The following is a 19,620-nucleotide window of genomic DNA, read 5'->3' on the forward strand; positions in this document are numbered from 1 at the left end:
TGAAATTAATTTATGATACTTTTACACATTCAAAAGATTAAATTTATATTTTTTTTATCTGATGTATGATCCCATCACTCCATCATACTCTTAACCAATTTGGTTATTTATCCTAACGTATGACGTAATTGGTACACGTGGCACGGTTAGAACGCCTTGTTTGGGGAGACTGGAAATTACAAGAAAAATCTCGGTTCCTCGGTGTCACTGTCATGTCAATGGCTGCGACTCTCACTGCTGTAAGAATTCCCACTTTCCACCAACGCCATCTCAAAAAACATTTCACTGCACCTTCTTCTTCCTTACGCCTCCTCAATCTCGCAAAGGTTAACAACACATTACACCACAATCTTGTCTTTTGGTTTTTCCAGCATCATGTGCATGTCAAAAACATACACTTACCCTTTTATTTTATTCAATGTTAGATGGAAGGAAGTGAGATCAGTGAGCAAGTGGGAGAGGATTTGGGAGCAAAGAAGAAAGTTTTTGTAGCTGGAGCCACTGGTAGCACCGGCAAAAGAATCGTTGAGCAGTTACTCGCAAAGGGCTTTGCTGTTAAGGCTGGGGTTAGAGACGTCGACAAGGCCAAGACAACCCTTTCATCTGCCAACCCTTCTCTTCAAATTGTAATCTTTTCCACTATCTTGGCACAATAAGTGATTTTTTTAATTATTGAGCCAAAAAATTGGAAATTTGGTGTATATGTATGAGTGATATGATATGCAATTTGGTGTGTTTGTGAATGATTTGGTGTGTTTGTGAATGAGTTGGTGTGGAATTTGGTTTAGATGAGTGAGTTGGTGTGTATGTTGTGCAGGTGAAAGCTGATGTCACAGAGGGTTCTGATAAGCTAGCTGAGGCCATTGGTGATGATTCAGAAGCAGTAGTGTGTGCCACAGGCTTTCGCCCGGGGTGGGATTTGCTTGCTCCATGGAAGGTTTGTCAAACTTTTGTTATGTCTTGGTAGTGTAGTTGTAATGATTAATTGTTTAACTTTTTTTGTTATGTTAGTATGGCTCGCTTTTAATATCAGTGGGCATTGACTAGTGTTCTCGGTTTGGTTTAAAAGAAAAATAGGTTGTGGTAATTCAGATTGATTGTTGTGCTCATCAACATATTCACTTATGCAGAATCCACGATTGGTTAAGTTATTTGAACACTTCTGATAGTGGGATAAGTTATATATATTTTTCTTGTGTGCGTCCATTGTTTAAACTTTAAACATTGATTCCCCTTTTCCCCTTGATAATTTTTGTATGAAACTGGGGAAGACTTAATACAACCAGGATGGCAGGATCTTTGTTTCTTCCATGTCTATATTATGCACTTTGGTTCATGTTGTATCTCTTGTTTAGTAAGTGACATCATTATTGATGATGGAAAACCATTGGAATCCTTTTCTTCTACTTAGATTTGCAAATTTTTGTGTTGCCATGTGCTTTCAGTTGCGGAATTTTCAAGACTTTCACTTGTGATTTTTGAAGGGGTAAAACCTGTCTGTATCACAAATTTGAAACATCATATGTCCTAGAGGATAAGTTCATGAGACCAATTACATTACAAAGAAAAACACCAATAGAGCAAAAGATCATTGCAGGGTGGGTGGATTATTCAGTCTCTTTGTATCATTCACTGCTTTCTTATAATAAAAGGACGCATTATGCAGGTTGACAATTTTGGCACAGTAAACCTCGTTGAAGCATGCAGGAAACGTAATGTTAACAGATTCATTCTTATCAGTTCCATTTTAGTTAATGGAGCTGCTATGGGACAATTATTCAATCCGGCTTACATCTTTCTTAATGTTTTTGGACTCACCTTAGTAGCAAAACTACAGGCAGAGAAATATATCAGGAAATCCGGTATAAACTACACAATAATAAGACCTGGTGGGTTGAGAAACGATCCTCCTACTGGAAATATAGTTATGGAGCCTGAGGTATTGCCTACATTTCTGACTTGCTATTAAATTTTCACACTAGAATCTTAAGTATATATTTTGTGGAACAATTGTTGAAAGATTTAGCATTTTTGTGTATCAGGACACCCTTTATGAAGGTTCCATATCCAGATCTTTAGTTGCTGAAGTGGCTGTGGAGGCATTGGCTTATCCTGAGGCATCTTATAAAGTTGTGGAAATAGTGTCTCGCCCTGATGCTCCTAAACGCCCGTACCATGACCTTTTTGGATCCATAAGGCAACAATAATGCCTGAGATTAGGACTTGATTGCAGATTAGCAAATGTTGATTTGCTTTATGGTGGCAAATGTGTATCTCAACTGTGTTCCCATGTGTGATGCTTCATTCAATTGGTACACTAGAATAATGTGTAAATATTTCAATATATCTTTTATTTTATTCTCCTCCCCGCCAAATTAAAGGTTGGTAGATAATTCACCTTAAGCACTAAAGATAAAGCTACTTCTGTTTAGCTAATTTAATTAGGACATGTTTGGGTAAACAACTTAAATAAGCTCTTATCAAATGAGAGTTACTCATAAGCTTATTGAAATAAGTTAAAAAACAGATTATTTTGATAAGTTTTTTTTTTTCATGATGTTCATTGAAATAAGCTTAACAAAGCTTATCAGTCACTTACATAAGTTGCAATATGCTCTTCCAATTATCCCTTCAAACTTTTACTTGAAGTTAGTTAGATAATCATCTTCAGTAAGAAGTTGAACCTGGAAAGACATGGAGAAGTTGCACTGGAGGCTTTTCTTCTCTTGGGGCTACCTCCTGGGAGAGGCTACTGCATGAACACAGCAGAATCACTTTTCTTTTCTTTATTTAAAGAATTTTATTGAGGAAATGCAATAGAAAGAGTGATCTAGTATAATAAAAGAAGATGGGGTTCTTTGTTTCTACATCTGTTTATATTATAATATCTTCGAAAATCACACTAAACATATGCTTAATGCTTAATTCAATATAGTTATATCTTTGCCTCAGGTTCAACGCTGGTGTCATGTTTATACCATTTGCTGTATTACAAGTGAAGGAAACATACATAGATGGTTGACAATGTTGTGAAAACACTAATTTCTGCATCAAAGCACATTACATGGATGAATTCCAGATTCCAACTCAGTTTTCACAAACATCAACCCACGGAAAATAAAGAATTAAATCATGTAATTAACTGTATAGTCTCTCAGCAAGTGGACATCAGATTACCCTGCTTAGGTGAACATAGCAACCACAAAAGCAGTGACTACAAAAACAGCTGAGGCACAAAGATGCACCCCTGCACTTTCCATTGGTGTGGGTGGAATTGCAGCAACATCTTCAGCTACATTCTCAGCCACACAACAGTGAGCAAAAACCAACATAGCCATAATGTAGATGGTGAGAACTATAGCAATCTTGCAGCACTCCATCATTTTTCTACCAGCTATCACTTGATCAAGAACTACACTACTAATTAGTTAGTGTTTGTAAATAGTTGTGTGAATGGCAAAAAATAGTGGACACTACAACTCATTTTATAGTGAGGATTTAAGAAAAAGTGAGCAATTTTTTAGCTGTAATGTGCTTAAACAGTAAACATAATGATTTGAGAGTGTTTGGGGTTAATAATAATGTTATGTCTCCCTCATCTTGAACAATTTGTGGCTCTGCACTGTATAACGGTGCTAAATTAGAAGTGTGTAATCAGCTTTTGAATCATAAGCATTAAGCATGCGAGTTATAATTAAATTAGAAAGTTGTAGATAAAGAGAGACAAAAAGTATAGCAAAGCAAAGTAGGTAAATTTCTCTAAAAGCAAATCTACACATAGCTTTGTGTGACCATATTTGTGTGAGCTTAATAGAGCTCCTAGTATGCTTTAATTTATTAATGGGGGTTTGCTATAAGCTGTGGTACTCCACGTTCGGTTATCAGGGCCACTTTGGCTGACATAAGAGTATCGAATTTGCTCACCAAAAATAGGAGTATTGAATTTTTAACCGATAAAAATAATTGTTGGCTAGTTGGTCAAATTTCAAAATCAGAACCCAATTGAAAATGGAAAATCCAATTAGAAGTTCTGTAAAGTTTAAACTATAAAAACTAAGAAAACTTGAAAATTTGTACACTATTTCTAATTACTAAGTAATACTATATGCTAAGTTTATTATTTTTTACAATATTGGTTGACATGTAAAAAATAATACACTATGGTACAAAGAAATTAAATTAAAATACTAATATGGAAACAATATATTATATATTCACTCTTGATATAAAGATTTTTTTACATTATTATTTAATAAAAAAATTCATATATAATTAATGCATTTACTTTTATAATAAGTATTTCAAAATATAAGAAAAAAAATTCAGATTGATTTACATTATAAAAACTTTATACAAACAATGCCTAGTAAATTCATTTTAAAATGGGTAAAATTAGATATTAAAGTAATTTATACATCCTATTGGGGGATGGGTATTATATTTGAAAATTATTGAAAATAAATTTCATAGTCGTTTACGGATGTCAGTTAAGAGTTAAGACGGATTATCATAATATTTTTGTATCATTTAAAATATAAGGAACATAAATTATATTATAATTAGTAGGGTTTAATATATTTTTCATTTATGATAAATACACGTTTTTTTATTTGATTTATGATAAAATTTTCTTTTAAATTGGATTTTTAATATTTAAAAAAATTTAGTGTAAGTTCTTGTGATTAGTCTGTAATTATTAATTAGCCACCCGTTAACTGGTCACACAGCATTCATGTCACTCACGTGTAATACCACGTATAACATTTGTAATTACACGTGAGAAAAAGTTAAAAAAAAAAAAAAAAAAAAAAAGTAAAAAAGACTTTGTATTGTTCCCTTTTTTCTTTCTATCTCCATCACCCTTCATCTTCCTCAAATGGCATCACTGTGCCAAAAGAAAGAAAAAATTACACTTTCTGATCTGTCCATAAAAAGGCTTTGGGCGATTGTCCAGTGCGTTTATATCTTGAACAGACACGTAAGGAATAACATTCATCGTCTTCTTCTCGTTTTCTTCCCGCGGAGACAATATCGAAGGCACCACCTAAAAATAAAGATATAAAAAGTTTTGAAGCGAATAACAATTTAACAAATGCTTAGCTTAGGACAATATCGGTATTGAGTGTGTTACCATAGAGAAGATGGGTAAGCAAAGGTCGATAATCTTAACGCATTCGGGAACGGAGAAGTCCCAGTGGCGGATGGTTTCATCCACGAAAGCGGTAGCTTAGGCCAGTGGAGGAGGGGACCACCACGACGGCAGTGACGGCGACGGTGTGGCCTTCTAGCGAGGAAACGAGGGAGCCGGTGGTGGTGCTGAAGATGGACATGCACGGTGGAGCCGCTGCAAACGAGAAGGCGCTGCGTATCATTCTTCCAAAACGCTGCGTTTGACCTGCAAGTGAAATTGGGAGGGAGAAAGAATGGAAGCGGTGCGAAGGTCGAAGTTTATAAGGGAAGGTCAGCACTCATGGCAAAACCCCTCTCTAGGATTGATAACTATAAAGTTTGAGTTAATTTAATAGTTAATTTTTGTTAAGAATGATTATAATTTTTTTTTAATGTTGTTTTTAATAAATTAATATATTTATAATTTTTAATTAGTATAAGTTAAAAACAGAAGATTTTAAGTGTTTTAGAGAAAATTTGATACAAAAAATCAAAGAAAAAAAGTTGAAAAAAAGTTGAAGATTAGGACAGCTAGTTTAGCACACAAGACAACCTTATCTCTTTTCTTAATAGTTAGCTCACGCTTAGCGCAAAAGACCCAAAAAAAAAACTCAAATGGCGTCCTTAGCGCGAAAATCGTGTTAAGCGCGAGGTCGCATGAAAATTAAGTTACCTTAGTCGTATAAAAGAGTAGGAAGTAAAGGAGAAATACACACAGAGACTCAGAGCTCTCTAATGAAGTCTGAATATCTCTAATAGGTGAAATTTTCTTTTTATGTCCATTATTCTCTTCTCTTCCTCTATCCATCCCTCTTCTTCTTCTATTCACATCAGCCTCTAAAGTGTAAAATTTTTCATGATAATGAGAGGCTAAAACTCTTCTGTTGGGGGAGCCTAGTAGTCAACACCCTTGTAATGTAACTTCTTTTACTATCTATTAAATGCAATTTCTTTTTTATTATCTTTTTTCCACTATTCATTTTATTGTATGGTCTGATCATCCATGCATTTATTTTAAGGATTATACATTGAAAAATGGTAATACCTAAAATGACATCTAAACAACTCATTATTAGGAATAAAGTGATCTTGTTTTGTATATGCATACATCACTAAACTTCATGTAATGTACTGTTTTATCTCTACAAAGGGATTTGAGAGAGAATAGATAAATTAGGTTCTTCGTTGTCAAGGATCATGGTTGAGTATCTTAGTAAATGTGGGTGAAAATTGGAATAACATTAAATAGATAAACACATTAATTTTACATCAAGGGTAGTTATATTTAAGTATTCAAACGCAATATCATCATCTTTATCTTCTATCTTTATCATCTTTTACTTTAAATTTTTATCTTAATTTTTTACCCCCTTTTATCTTCTATTTTAAAATCCTTATCTTTGCTTGAAAATTGAGTTTGCATCAATCTAAGTAAAAACAAAGTCCCTGTAGATTCGATAATTGGACTTGTGAATACTTTATTACTTGTGACAATTTGATACATTTATCAATGAGTTAACAAAGGTTCATGAGGAAAAGAAATTATTTGGGAAAAGAAAGAAAAAAAGAAAAAAGATTTTTTTTAAACATGCAAAACTATGTCGTTTTATACTTAAAAAAAAAACCTTTTTTTCATGTGTAATCCCAATTAGAAAAAAATCGCAGGTGACACCACACGTGGCATGCCTACATGACTGCTTAACGGTCACATAGACAATTAATGGTTACGAGCTAACGACAAGGACTTAAGATAAAAATTTTGAAATATTAGAAACTCAATCTGAAAGAAAAATTTATTAGAGATCAAACGCAAAAAAAAAAAAACATATATTTATCAGGAACCAAAAGTATACTTAAACCTAATTAGTATATCAGGAATCTAACAATAAAGATTTTGTGGCCCAATGAATAAGGCGTTGGTCTACGGAACCAAAGATTTTGGGTTTGATCTCTAACACCCCCACCCTCCCCTTTGCAAATCCCACCACCACCATCTACTCCTTGCGAACCCCACCCCCACTCTCCGTCACACGACAAACCCTCACGTTCTCCTCCCTCTTGCACGACTCCCCACACTTTCCTCCTTTTCCTTCGCAACCATTTTCTTTGTTCTTATCAAGAACATATAGATCATTGTCAACTCCAATAATAAATCTTAGGAAAATCAGATCTTAAAGCTAAGATCTTCTTTCAAGAATCAGTGTTGGAAATGCTCTAAGGCGCCAAACTCAAGTTTAACATTTTGCAAAAAAATGGAAGAGATAATATATATTTTTGGAATCCATGAGTGCGACTTGATGGTTCAAAAAGATAACATAGTTTAACGTTTAGGGTCATACACAAATATTATTCCTCATGTTTTTTTTTTATATTTATATACTTTTTTTATAATATGCAACAGAAATGTTTTAGTGATTTAGATTGAGTCACTTGTCCTTATTCTCGTAAATCTATTACTGGTTATTCTTACAACAGTTTGAGTTAGTTAACTCACATTAGTTGTTCACCATTTTACGTGTATAAATTCTTGACGGATGATTCAACCAATAGATGTTAAAAGTTATTTGGTAAAAAAATGTTAAAAGTAATAATAACTTTGTTAGGTATTACCTTAGAAGTAAAAGTTTCTATCAACGAAATATTCTGTAAATTATAATATTTTTTATTAAATAAAAATACATCAGAGATGATTGTTATGATAAATGTTTGGTGGAAGTACATCATCTCAAACCCGAACAAAACAATGAATACGACAGCCTGACAGGTTTTGTAACAAACGATGTGGTCATAATTTTGTTGAATTACTGATAACGTGGCTCTAGGCATGTTAGTCTCAATTAAACAAGCAAAGAAATGCAGCAGAGTATAAATTTGTCTTCTTGGTACAAGCCATTGGATGTTCACGTTTCACCCTAGAACTTTGAACATAGAAGAACAGAGCATCCAAATCCATATCACGGTTGTGGGCTCATGGACGAACTAAAAAAATCAATTAAAACGTTAAAACACGCAACTTTAACAAGTGATTTTGAATTTAAGAAATGAGTATACAATTATATTAAATAGTTAGATAGAGATTTTTCTGTCATTATAATCATATTTGATTTGAACCTGTCAAGCGGAATTTAAATCTGTTATTGGATTAGTAAATTAAATATTATTATAGATAGATTTATTCGGTTTCAATGATATTATTTTTAAGGTTGATACAGGTAGATAAGAAATAATGAAATGGCGTGAAATCTAATTACTAGTAGACTAAAATATCTTTATTTAATTTCCTCCTATTTTATTTAATTAATTAAAATAAATTTGAACTAATTATCTAAATTAGTAAAATGAGAATCCTTTTGAACTGAAAAAAAAATCTATAAATGTTGACTAGAGCTAATTTATTTGAGTGGAGTGGAAGTAGTAGCAAGTACGTCGTATATGTGGTTGATCTTTTGCTGGTTGTTTGTTTTGTTCCTTCCAATTGTCAGATCTGAATCACCAGACTCACTCTTCACACTCACTCACACTGAATGGCTTCTGAAGGCGACCATCACCACCACCACCACCACCATCAAGATCACGATCATCATCATCATGATCATGATCACCATCATCATCACGATGGAGAGGGAGAGACCAAGTCATGGGTAGGTAAGGATGGGAAGGTGTACCATAGCCACGATGGTCTGGCGCCGCATTCTCACGAACCCATTTACTCCCCCGGCTACTTCACCAGAAGAGCTCCACCGCTTCTCAACAGAAACTTCAACGAAAGAGCCTTCACCGTCGGAATCGGTGGACCCGTCGGTACTGGGTGGGTCCCACACCCCTCTTCTCTTCTCCCTTCTCCTCTCCATGAAACTAAACTAACCCTCTTCTTTTTTTTTTTTTTCATTTTCATCGCAATGCAGCAAAACAGCTCTCATGTTGGCCCTTTGTGAACTCTTGCGCGAAAACTACAGTCTCGCAGCTGTGAGTTCTTTTTCTTCCAATGTTCAATTCACATCGTTTATACTTTTTTACCATTATTTCCTTCTATTCCAATTAATATTCTAAATCGACTAAGGAAATGCATGGTTGGTTGGATGGCCAAAAAAGAAAGGAAAGGTCGCGGAATCGATACTCCTACTAACGAAAACTAACCATTAACATTTTGCCGATAAAAAAAATTCTAAATTGACTAAATGTGCTTGTTTTAGGTGACAAATGATATATTCACTAAAGAGGATGGTGAGTTCTTGGTGAAGCACAAAGCACTTCCTGAGGAAAGGATACGCGCTGTAGAAACTGGGGGTTGCCCACATGCTGCTATTCGGGAGGACATCAGTATTAATCTTGGACCGCTGGAGGAGCTTTCTAACCTCTTCAAAGCAGATATACTTCTTTGTGAATCTGGGGGAGGTATTTTTTTTTTTTTTTATCTAATTAGTTGCTGATTATTGTAGATTCCACTTCGACTAGTGATATAATCAAAATAGTATATATAAACGAGAGACAACCCTCGCATCTTGAGCTAATTTTTGGAGCTGAATTAAGCTTAAACCTAAATTTTAAGATAATATCAGAGTCTGGTTACTGTTGTTGGAATTATCAGGTCATTATCAGACTACTTGTAAATTTTAAGATGTTCAGTCCTCAATGTAAAAGGTGTGTACTAGAATTAATTAGAATGCATGAATAGTCATGCATGATAAGTTTGTTAATTTTTATAATAATTATTTTAAAAGTTATATATGAGATGAATTTTGATTAGTTGATAGTGTGAAAATCTTTATACTAATAGTGCATGAAAATGAAACTCATAGTTACCGCTTACCATGCTTAAAATCAAGTTAAATATGATATCAATCTTATTGCACTTACATATGTCATTGTTTTTTAAATTAAGTTAGATCCCAAAAGCTTTGGATATTCACTTGAGTTTCTTTCTTCTGCAGATAACCTGGCTGCCAATTTCAGCAGGGAATTGGCTGACTATATTATTTACATAATAGACGTGTCTGGCGGTGATAAAATTCCTCGGAAAGGTGGTCCTGGAATCACGCAAGCTGATCTCCTTGTAAGTGCCACTTGCATAGCTCTTTGCACTGTGGTTTTCATGGACTCATTAATACAATCCTTGTTGCATGATTTTTGAATATGATTATGGAAATGATTGGACTTCATTCCAGGTGATAAACAAGACTGACCTTGCTCCTGCAATTGGGGCTGATTTGGCAGTCATGCAGCGGGATGCTCTGCGGATGAGAGATGGAGGGCCATTTGTCTTTGCACAGGTTAGTTAAGTACATTATTTGTCGGCTTAGTAGTTTTTAAATTTTAAATTGCTGCCTAATTCTCTTAATGCCATGCCCATTGGTATATCCAAGTTTCAGCTTTTCTCTTAGGTTTGCTGTGTTCAATTTTTCTGTGCTTGCACCCTTTGTGGCACTAACATACCCAGCAGTTAACTTTCTCTTAACAATATTGTCTGGTCCTCTTAACTTTAACCCTCAACCACAATGTAGTAACTTCTTTGCTAGCTGATGATCACCAGGAATATGCCGATTCAGAAAGTACATTACGTGAAAGGGGCTGTTTGAGAGTCCACCGGCAAAAGTACATACAAATAGCTCATATATTCATCTTTAATAGTCTAGCAAAAACTGAAAAAAAAGAGAGGCTCCTTTACTTTTCACCCTAGCATATTGTTCATCAATCACTATCATGTTGGATTTAATTGGATTTGTATATGTTGGGTTGCAGTAGCTTTGTCTCCGAGTCAATTTTATTGTTTTGCTCTATATTATACTGGATAAAAAGAATTGGTACAACTTATCAATGTGAAAGAGAAGCGTGATGTCATCTTCCCAAGAAAATGAATGCCTTCTTTTCTCTGTTATTTTTTAAGTAACTATGCTTGCTTGTAATGTCTGAATTTTTATCACACTTAAAGCAAATGGTTTTTTTGTTAAACAAAAATAAAACAAAGAGAACAGAAGTACTCTGCTTTTGTCTGTAATTAGAATGAATTAAATAACAAACCATTAATGCAAAATAAATGGCCAAACCTTGAAGTCATGTGTAGGCATAAAACCAAGGATGTACTCTGCCTTTGTGACTTTGTTTTTGGATTGCATTTTTCCCTTGTTTAAACAAACTGAGTGCCTGTTTGTTTACACCAGGAATTTGTTCTCCTCATCATGCACATATCCTAATGTAAAATCTGTGGTTGCGATTAATTTCGGTACAAATCTCAATTACATTCAACAGTTTAAAATTAGTTCTATCTATATTGATTCTATCATATTTTAAAACAGATGGGCACTGTCTTGTTCACATACCAAAGATATCAACCCATAATAGGAGCTTTCATCAGATAAATTCTGAGAAAATTGATGGAGTGAACACCAATGATATTGACCCATAATAAGAGCTTTCATCGGATAAATTCTGAGAAAATTGATGGAGTGATGTTTTGTGTTGTGAGTCTTACATTTGTTTATAAGCAGGCAAGTGACTATTTATTATTATAAGTAAAATTGATATCTGGTATTGACTATTATTAAATGGTAGATTTGTTTACCCTCTCACCTGATATAGAGGACATTGATCAAGATTGTAATTCCCGCTTCTCACTTTTTTACTTAATATGTTCCTTATATGTGTTTGTAGTGTGTGCACACGCTGAAGATTGTGTGGTTCACTTCCTTTTAACATAATAATAGCTTGTTGTGAGTTATGCCTTATTCAATCCACCATTCTCCTTATAGCGTTAGAATCTTCTTTCAGCTTTCCAATTTTTAGTATCCTAACCAAATTGTTTTTTGAGCATCCAATCCATATATCTTTTTTATGGTCTGTAGCCGTAATCTTTTAAATTTTTTACTCTTTCTCTCTTAACTTTATTTGCATATGTATGTGCAGGTGAAGCATAAGATTGGAGTAGAAGAAATTGGGAATCTTGTCTTGCAGGCATGGGAAGCAGCCACAGGGAATAAGCGTCATTAACATTTCTTTGAAAAACGGTTTCCTTTGTGTTGTATATTTTCTTAGCATGTTTAGTAATAACTCCAGAAACATGATGTTCACGACGTGGATTCGAGTTCTTATGTTGTGTCTGTTCCTGCATGTTACAGTATCAAGTTCATAAACATGTTACTACTTGGACCTAATCTGTATGTGCGACTCATCTTTTTCTCTGTTTTTTTGTTAAACTCCCTGATGGTGCACTTGTTTAGAAAGGAAAAAATGTACTATGAAAATGAAACTTATTCCATGCTTGCTAAGAGTTAGTTCAATAAAATGGTGACACAGTTGAAAGCAGACTGTAATTTATTTATAATTAATTAACTCAGAAATTGACCAATCAAGTGAGTTGAAAATGGCATCTAGATTTTCAAAAACTTCTTTTTCTAGCTTTAGAGTTAGAATTTTAGTATTTATATCTTTTCTTTTAACACATGTATGCCTTCCATCCTTCTATGTTCGTGTGTAGCCACTACTCTTGCAGCATTTTGTGATAACATCCAGGTAGCCAACACTTGTTGAATCAAAATGGATTTGGAGCTTAATGTTGTTAGGAGTTTTGAGTATGATTATTGATTGGGCAATGATTTGATATGTCTCTATTCAATACTAAGATGAGTTTTTCTATTCAGAATCAACTTTTAATAATAGAAATCTATCTGGTTTGATTGTTGATGAGTCATCAACCTCGTATCAAGTATTCAAGTGTGATCCTCTTGAAATCGGGTACTTTTGTGAGCTCCAAATCTTCTGACAGATGTTGTTGGAATCCAACCGTGTCTCATCCTCCTCCTCTTGTGATGCCACCCCTTTTCTTTCTCTCCCATTCTGCACTGCATTAAAGTCATTCACTAAGCACCAAAGCTCTTTTTGGGACATTTTTTGTTCACTCTATTATCCTCTTTTGTCCTTCCTCCTACAGTACTAGCAACTTGCTCAAATTTGAAGCCATTTACCAAATACACCAGGATTTAGAACTATGAAAATAAAATATTAATTTGATTTTTTTGTTGCTGTATCAATAAATTCATTGATGGGAAAAAAGACCAAACAATATATTTACTTATTTAGAGGGAGATTCTTTAGACTTAATAAAATGGGGGCGAAATATATTGGGTAGCAGTATTAATTATTGAAGGTCTAATGTTAAATGCCAACAGCCAAGTGAGGTCTATTCGTTGGTAAACTTTAATAAAAATACAAAAAGTATTAAACTTTTTATAAAAAAAAAAATAGACATCACTTTTCGTTTTGTCATGCAAAATTTATGATAAAATATAAAATTACAAAAATGCTCCTGATTATAATTTTTATAATCATTTTTTGAAAATTAATAAGTTTAATCCTCATGGGCAATGCAATGTAAGTAAAAAGCAAGTTTGAGTTTACGTGTTCAAACACAGAAATTAAGAATGCATTACATTGAAATTATTGTGAAAATTACACTAACTTTTTTCTGTATATTATTAGAAAACAATAAACAATATTACATTAATTACAAAACACGATACGTGATATTTTTGTGAGAAAAACAAGGGAATTCTTATTTTATGGAAGTATTGATCTTAGTCATGATTGAGTGATTGACCACCTGTTTCGTAGTTCATACCTTGACGACCCTATCTTTCAGTGTAATGTCATCGAAACCTGTAGCACAGTTCATGGAAACATCAGTCCCATTGAACAATTACTTGAGCATTAAGATTTGTGATAGTATTCTTAATTAGATCTTCAAACAATATCCATACTTTTTGTTTTCCTTCAAAATATTTTTAACAACTCAGAAGAACAAGATTTTACCCCCCCCCCCCCCCAATAAATAACATTCACCTCAATTTAGTTTAATTTCGAAATAAAAGAAATAATTGGTGATGAAAAGTTTAGGAAAATAATAAATAAATTCCGACGCATATACGTGTAATTTACCAAGAGGTAGTATATGCCGTTGAACTTTACCAAGAATTTCAATTTAACACGCATTCTAACCCACAATTGAGGCTTGAGATTAATCCCTAAGTCCTAAAATTCAAACCTCCACCTCAACTTTTTTTTTTTTCAATTCATAAAGTATAACCATAATTAAATGCATGCATAAAAAAATAATTTAAGTTATTTTTAAAATTAGTTGGAAGCAGGAAAGTGAGCTGAAAGTTGGTAGTTATAAATTAAAAAATTAGTTTATTAAATTATAAGCGTTCGATAAAAGTTAAAATTAGTTGTTGAAATAACTGAAGAGTATAAAATGATAGAAAAATAATAAAATCATGATTTATTTTAAAAAAGTAACAAAAAAATTAAATAAATATATTAAAGATAAAAGTGAAAAAAATATTAAAAATTAGAAGTTAAAAACTAGTAGTTTAAAAAATAACATTTCAAGAAACACTATTAAGAAGTTATTAAAAAAATTATTTACCAAATATTTAAATAAATTTTTTATCCAGTAAAAAAATTAAAAACTAACTAAAATATCATGTTGAAAGTAGTCTTATTCGGTACAAATTTAAAATATTGTTTACTATTAATTAGTTATCAAGTCAAAGTGAAACGCTCTTCAATTGAATAATGTGATCTTGCATGGAACAATTTCTCTTATCACTTTTTACATGTAGTTTCTTGTGGCCTTAATATGAATTCCCTTTTATTATTATTTTTTTGCCAACAAACTTAATCTTAATTTCCTTAAGATAACTATGATTTTGTAACTTAAATTACTAAAGAGTTTCATGTAACCTAATTTACCATGAATTAGGAGACACAATGAAGTAATTATAAATAAAGATAAAGTTCAATATGACCCTCCAAGAAGAAGATACATCAACAATATTATTTTGTTAGTCTATCGTTACCAAAATTTGTATTGATCTCTTTCATCATGAATAATTCTGATCCTAGAAACACATCCAACGGTATAGGATACAAGCAATCACCTTCGGATAAAAAGAAGGATGAGAAGGATGACAAAAAGAAGGGTGAAAAGCAAGGTGGAAAGAAGAAGAGTGTTCAAGGTGGTCTTTCTCCTAATTAATCTCCAAACAATCGAGGTATACATAGAATAACTCTTCTTCTTTTTATTATTACAAAATAGACTTTTGAATGAGATTTCAAATTATGTTAAGTTTTCTAAAAGGATGGAATTAAATATTAAAAAATAACTTGCATAAAATAAATAAGTCAGGTTAAAGTAGTCATGAATTTTTATTTTAAGCCTCCATTCATCACAAAAAAAAGATTGATTCAAAGTTTGGTCAAGAGGTGAATAAAAGTTAATCAAAAATTATTTTCGTCAAGTATCAAACTCAAATAATACTTAAGCAATTCAACCTTAACTTCAACATATTAACATTCAATCACTTGGTTACTCAAATTCAAATTCCTACCAAATTCAAATTAGGAATTTGAGAAATATGTTTTCAAAAAAATAGAATTAAGCAAGTAAATGACGAGTCAATTTTAAACTTAAATACAAATTAAATGCCAGTTAATTTCTTAACTGAATTTTTTTCTACCAAAAAAAATCGTCAAGGTTTTTATATGTTTAATATTTTTGTCTTCTATTTGTTATGTTTATCTAGAAATCATGATGTTCGTAATAGTGAGCACACATTTGAATCCCTCAATTGTTTTTTTTAAGCCTAACATCAATTTAGTTTCTCAGTTAAAGAAAATATTATTGATTTAACCCTTCAATTAAAAATTCTATTTTAGGTGTTTTCATGATACATACACGAAAAATATTTTCAATGTCAATATCTATGATTGGGGGATTAAATTAATCTCAGTTCTCTTTTTGGACCCAAATTGATATTTTTGTATTTAATAGATGTACCGTTGTTGTTTTTATTTTTTACCAAATGGATGTACCGTTGTTGATCTTTTGTTTATTAATACATTTAGTTTTAATTTCTTTATTACTACGTACCGTTGTTCATCTTTTGTTTTAATTTCTTTTAAATCCTTTCATGTTTTCTATTTTTTTGCAGGTTCATTAATTTGGAATTGGGATTGATGCACGAAGAACATTAGCAGCAGCATAGACTAATGTTGGTTAAAGATTACTCTTTTATTTCTTGAAATGTTCGTTTAGTAAGTGGTCTAGATTTACAACTTAAGAGGTCATGAGTTGTTACTGAATTGAATTGGTTATAAATTTGTTTTATTGCAAATACCTTGTACGATATGAAGGTTTATTAATAATAAATTGGTGTTTTTATTTATTTATTTTTGTTTCATAATTGGAATTTCAATGAAAGGGATCAGAGATTTTAAAAACAAATCATAATTCAAATAAAGTTGCTGCTTTTAGTTAGAAAATTTTCAAAGTCTTGAAAAATAATTTAACGAGTCTGTACAAATAAAGGTTTAAAAGTTCATTTGTTATAGGAAAATAACCCGTCCAAATGAAAAAAATTCAGCAACCTAATCTATACACTAAAATTAGCAACAAAAAAAACATACTATTGAATAGCTATAACCTCCATCGGTGTGTTGAGGACTTGAGATGTTCATGAGTTGGGTTGAACTAATTTGTTATTAAATCTAATCAACTTTTTATGGATTAGGGTTGTGTAATTTTTTTTATACCTGATTCAATTTGATGTAAATGGATTGGTTCAAGTTGGATTAATTGGATCTGAATATTCAATAAAAATTTTAGAACAATAATTTATCCATACCTAAAATTTGTAAGCATATAATGATTAAATAAAAAAAAATTGTTATAATATTTGATTGATATAATTAATGATTTTAATGCTAAGATGATACTTTTATTTTAGGTAAAAATAAAATATTATATTAGCACGAGAAAACATAAACAAAATAAAGACAATGATAAAAATAATAACTTAAAAAAAGAGAAAAAAGTATGATTAATTTAATTTAATGATTTAATAATCTATGTGAACTATAAATTAATATATTTTGTATTTAACAATTAATTTATATGTAATAACAAATTTAATTATATGATCAAGTTTTAATTTGATTGGCTTGATTTAACTCGAACATCTAAAAAATCTAACCCAATATAATTTTGGGTCAGATTTGGTCGCAGGTTGACCCAGCCCATAAACATCCCTAATTATGTCAATAACTAAAGTCAAAGGAAAGAAAAATGTGTTTCTCAAAAGACATTCATATTCACTTTGACTATGTTTGGCAAACTAACTATAAAACTACATGTTAGTCAAGAGCTTTTAAGTTAACTTATTAAATTATAAGTGTTTGATAAAATTAATTATTAAAATAACTAAAAAAATGTAAAAGGACATATTTAAAAATGATAACAAAAAAGCTGAATAAATATTTTAAGAATAAAAGATAAATAAAGTATAAAAAGTTAGAAGTTAATATTTTAAAAAATAAACTTGTTTGCCGAATAATCAAACAAATTTTTCAACTAGTAAAAAGTTAACTAAAATGGCTTGCCAAACATAGCCTTAGTTTGATTCTTTAAAAAATAGATAATAAATTGTTTTTGCTCTAAGAGTTAATGGGAATTAATTAATTATTTAAAAGTGACAATTGTGAATTTTAAGAAAAAATATTTATAGAAAAAGGGAAGATGTTGAACTTACTTTTCAAGATAAGTTAAAAGTGTCAGCAAGAGTGTCGTTAGCATATCTTGTTGCAAGGAATATTAATGACACTCCCTCTCAAAGACTTTCCGTATGATTGATTATAATTTATTGTAAATAATCAATTTTGGTATGTTTTGCTTCTCATTTAATATAAATCATGAAAGAAAATTATTAAACGACAAGCAAAACCTACAAAAATGGTATTTTCCAATAAATTCTAACCAATCATAAAAAGAATCTTAAAAAGAGTGTGAGAGAGAGTGTCACTAACATTTCCCATTACAATAATCCATATTATATCCATTCATAAAGAGTCATAAATAAAGTAAAGTATAATAAAATAGAATTAATTTTTTGGAAAAACAAAATAAATCCATAAAACTCATTATGATAGAGTAGAAAGGGAGTTCCTTTAAAAAAGTTGGTTCATGTGGTGCAAACCATAAACCCTAAACTCAAAATGCAATAGAAGGAAGTAGAAAACAATAGTGAAAATACATAAAGTAACATCCCAATTTGAATTCTTTCAATAACCACTCAATTTTTTCTTTAGAAATTTGGGTTTGTTTTTTGGTCCAAGAAAAGTTGGGTTGAAAAAGTAAACAATGTGAGTTTCTACAACTTAGATGTGGCTATTGTATTCTACACGTTCACTATTGTATCTGCACCTCATATTGCAGTCTGAAAAATTCAATTTAAATTTCGAAATGTCCAGAATGCAAATGCAATAAGAGATGCAAAATGTAATAGTGAGATTACCAAAATAAATGTCTTTACATGGCCTCAAATTAGTCCACAACAACTATAGGTGTGCGGACTGATTTCATCCAAGGATTACTATTGGCGCCCCTCAATTGACTATTTAGACCCCTACCTTTTGAGAAGTCATTTTTTGACAAAAATAACCTGCATGTTAGACATCCCTGTAACACATTTAAAATAAGTTTTTGTTGTATATGTTACAATCTTATACACTGCAGTTTCTAAAGTCAAATCTCAAAATAGACTAAAGATATTAATTTATGATGATGATTTAAACCCTTTTATTAGAACTAAAAATGTAATGTATAAGGTGTTAAAAAAAAACAATTATCTTTAATTAATACAAGTTTTGCCTGTATTTTTAAGCTTTTCGTTATGGATACTGAACAAAAAACTCTCACCCATGTATAATTAATTTTGCTATGTATTTACTATTATTAATACAATTAATAAATATTTTCATGAGAAAATTGTTTTTTTTAATAAGCAAATTATAATATACTCCTATTGAATAATAGCACAAGCAGTGCCTAAATATAAATGTTATGTTCACAATGACTTAAATCTTCCACTGTGAACATATTAACCTTACAAACCCTTCAAACTTAATACAACAGCAGAAGAAATTTCAACTGCTTACTCTCTAGACCCATACTCTGTGCCTTGATAAGTATAAAATAAGATACTAAAGATGAAGCATCTACCCTGCACTTTCATATGACCAATCAGCTTCCTTCTGGCTTATTCCTCCTTGTCCTCATGGTCTCCCTCTATTATATCCGTTTCAAACAAAAGTAAACTTGCACTATGGTTTTCGTGACAATGCTGCACAACTACCCATCCATCCCACATGACTCCAGTAACAATAAATTCCTCCAGCTTGGTATCAATTCCCCTAATGATAGATACAGAGACCCTTGTTTGCCTCCCATTGTGAAAATGAATAATTAAAGTTTACGTCAAAGGTTTTCAGCCATGACCAACAATGAAAGAGAACATCATGCCACATTTTTTCCAAGTCAAAAACAGAACCTCTGAAACAACATTATTCCTCCAATTCCAAGTAACCCATGTAATTGCACACCATAAAACTCTCCACTTTCTG

The 19,620-nt window shown here is 31.7% G+C and overlaps 2 protein-coding genes and 2 long non-coding RNA genes across 5 annotated transcripts; 3 read left to right on the forward strand and 1 right to left on the reverse strand.

Moving 5' to 3' along the window:
* The first annotated feature begins 190 nt into the window (after nucleotides 1–190).
* Nucleotides 191–2,364, forward strand: LOC114421927 (uncharacterized protein At2g34460, chloroplastic-like). Its single transcript, XM_028388070.1, has 5 exons — nucleotides 191–326; nucleotides 426–626; nucleotides 818–937; nucleotides 1,667–1,939; nucleotides 2,043–2,364. The coding sequence occupies exons 1-5, from the start codon at nucleotides 213–215 to the stop codon at nucleotides 2,205–2,207; spliced, it is 873 nt and encodes a 290-aa protein (XP_028243871.1). The 5' UTR covers nucleotides 191–212; the 3' UTR covers nucleotides 2,208–2,364.
* A 2,318-nt stretch (nucleotides 2,365–4,682) lies between these two features.
* LOC114420993 lies at nucleotides 4,683–5,476 on the reverse strand. The gene is made up of 2 exons (XR_003668474.1): nucleotides 5,132–5,476; nucleotides 4,683–5,044 (listed from the first exon to the last, which is right to left on the reverse strand). It is a non-coding gene; the product is annotated as an uncharacterized LOC114420993 (long non-coding RNA).
* Nucleotides 5,477–8,552: 3,076 nt separating this feature from the next.
* LOC114421481 (urease accessory protein G) lies at nucleotides 8,553–12,431 on the forward strand. 2 transcript variants are annotated; one of them, XM_028387418.1, is made up of 6 exons: nucleotides 8,553–8,977; nucleotides 9,075–9,135; nucleotides 9,363–9,564; nucleotides 10,101–10,222; nucleotides 10,335–10,439; nucleotides 11,463–11,627. In XM_028387418.1, exons 1-6 carry the CDS (start codon nucleotides 8,694–8,696, stop codon nucleotides 11,523–11,525), a joined length of 837 nt encoding a protein of 278 aa, XP_028243219.1. In that variant the 5' UTR covers nucleotides 8,553–8,693; the 3' UTR covers nucleotides 11,526–11,627. The 2 variants fall into 2 exon arrangements, with proteins under 2 accessions (XP_028243219.1, XP_028243217.1); XM_028387416.1 differs by lacking the exon at nucleotides 11,463–11,627 and adding an exon at nucleotides 12,070–12,431 and having other exon boundaries at nucleotides 8,554–8,977.
* Nucleotides 12,432–14,974: 2,543 nt separating this feature from the next.
* Nucleotides 14,975–16,392, forward strand: LOC114421928. Its single transcript, XR_003668590.1, has 2 exons — nucleotides 14,975–15,215; nucleotides 16,155–16,392. It is a non-coding gene; the product is annotated as an uncharacterized LOC114421928 (long non-coding RNA).
* The last annotated feature ends 3,228 nt before the right edge of the window (nucleotides 16,393–19,620 follow it).

Source organism: Glycine soja, chromosome 8 (genome assembly GCF_004193775.1).
Source record: "Glycine soja cultivar W05 chromosome 8, ASM419377v2, whole genome shotgun sequence".
In the NCBI taxonomy this organism is placed as follows: domain Eukaryota; kingdom Viridiplantae; phylum Streptophyta; class Magnoliopsida; order Fabales; family Fabaceae; genus Glycine; species Glycine soja.

Excerpts from the sequence above, each read along its gene's own strand:
- LOC114421481 (XM_028387416.1), top strand. The coding sequence starts at position 8,694 with ATGGCTTCTGAAGGCGACCATCACCACCACCACCACCACCATCAAGAT. Across the intron at positions 9,136-9,362 it reads AAAACTACAGTCTCGCAGCT|GTGACAAATGATATATTCAC; the intron begins GTGAGTTCTTTT and ends TGCTTGTTTTAG. Across the intron at positions 10,223-10,334 it reads TCACGCAAGCTGATCTCCTT|GTGATAAACAAGACTGACCT; the intron begins GTAAGTGCCACT and ends ACTTCATTCCAG.
- LOC114421927 (XM_028388070.1), top strand. The coding sequence starts at position 213 with ATGTCAATGGCTGCGACTCTCACTGCTGTAAGAATTCCCACTTTCCAC. Across the intron at positions 938-1,666 it reads ATTTGCTTGCTCCATGGAAG|GTTGACAATTTTGGCACAGT; the intron begins GTTTGTCAAACT and ends CGCATTATGCAG. Across the intron at positions 1,940-2,042 it reads ATATAGTTATGGAGCCTGAG|GACACCCTTTATGAAGGTTC; the intron begins GTATTGCCTACA and ends TTTGTGTATCAG.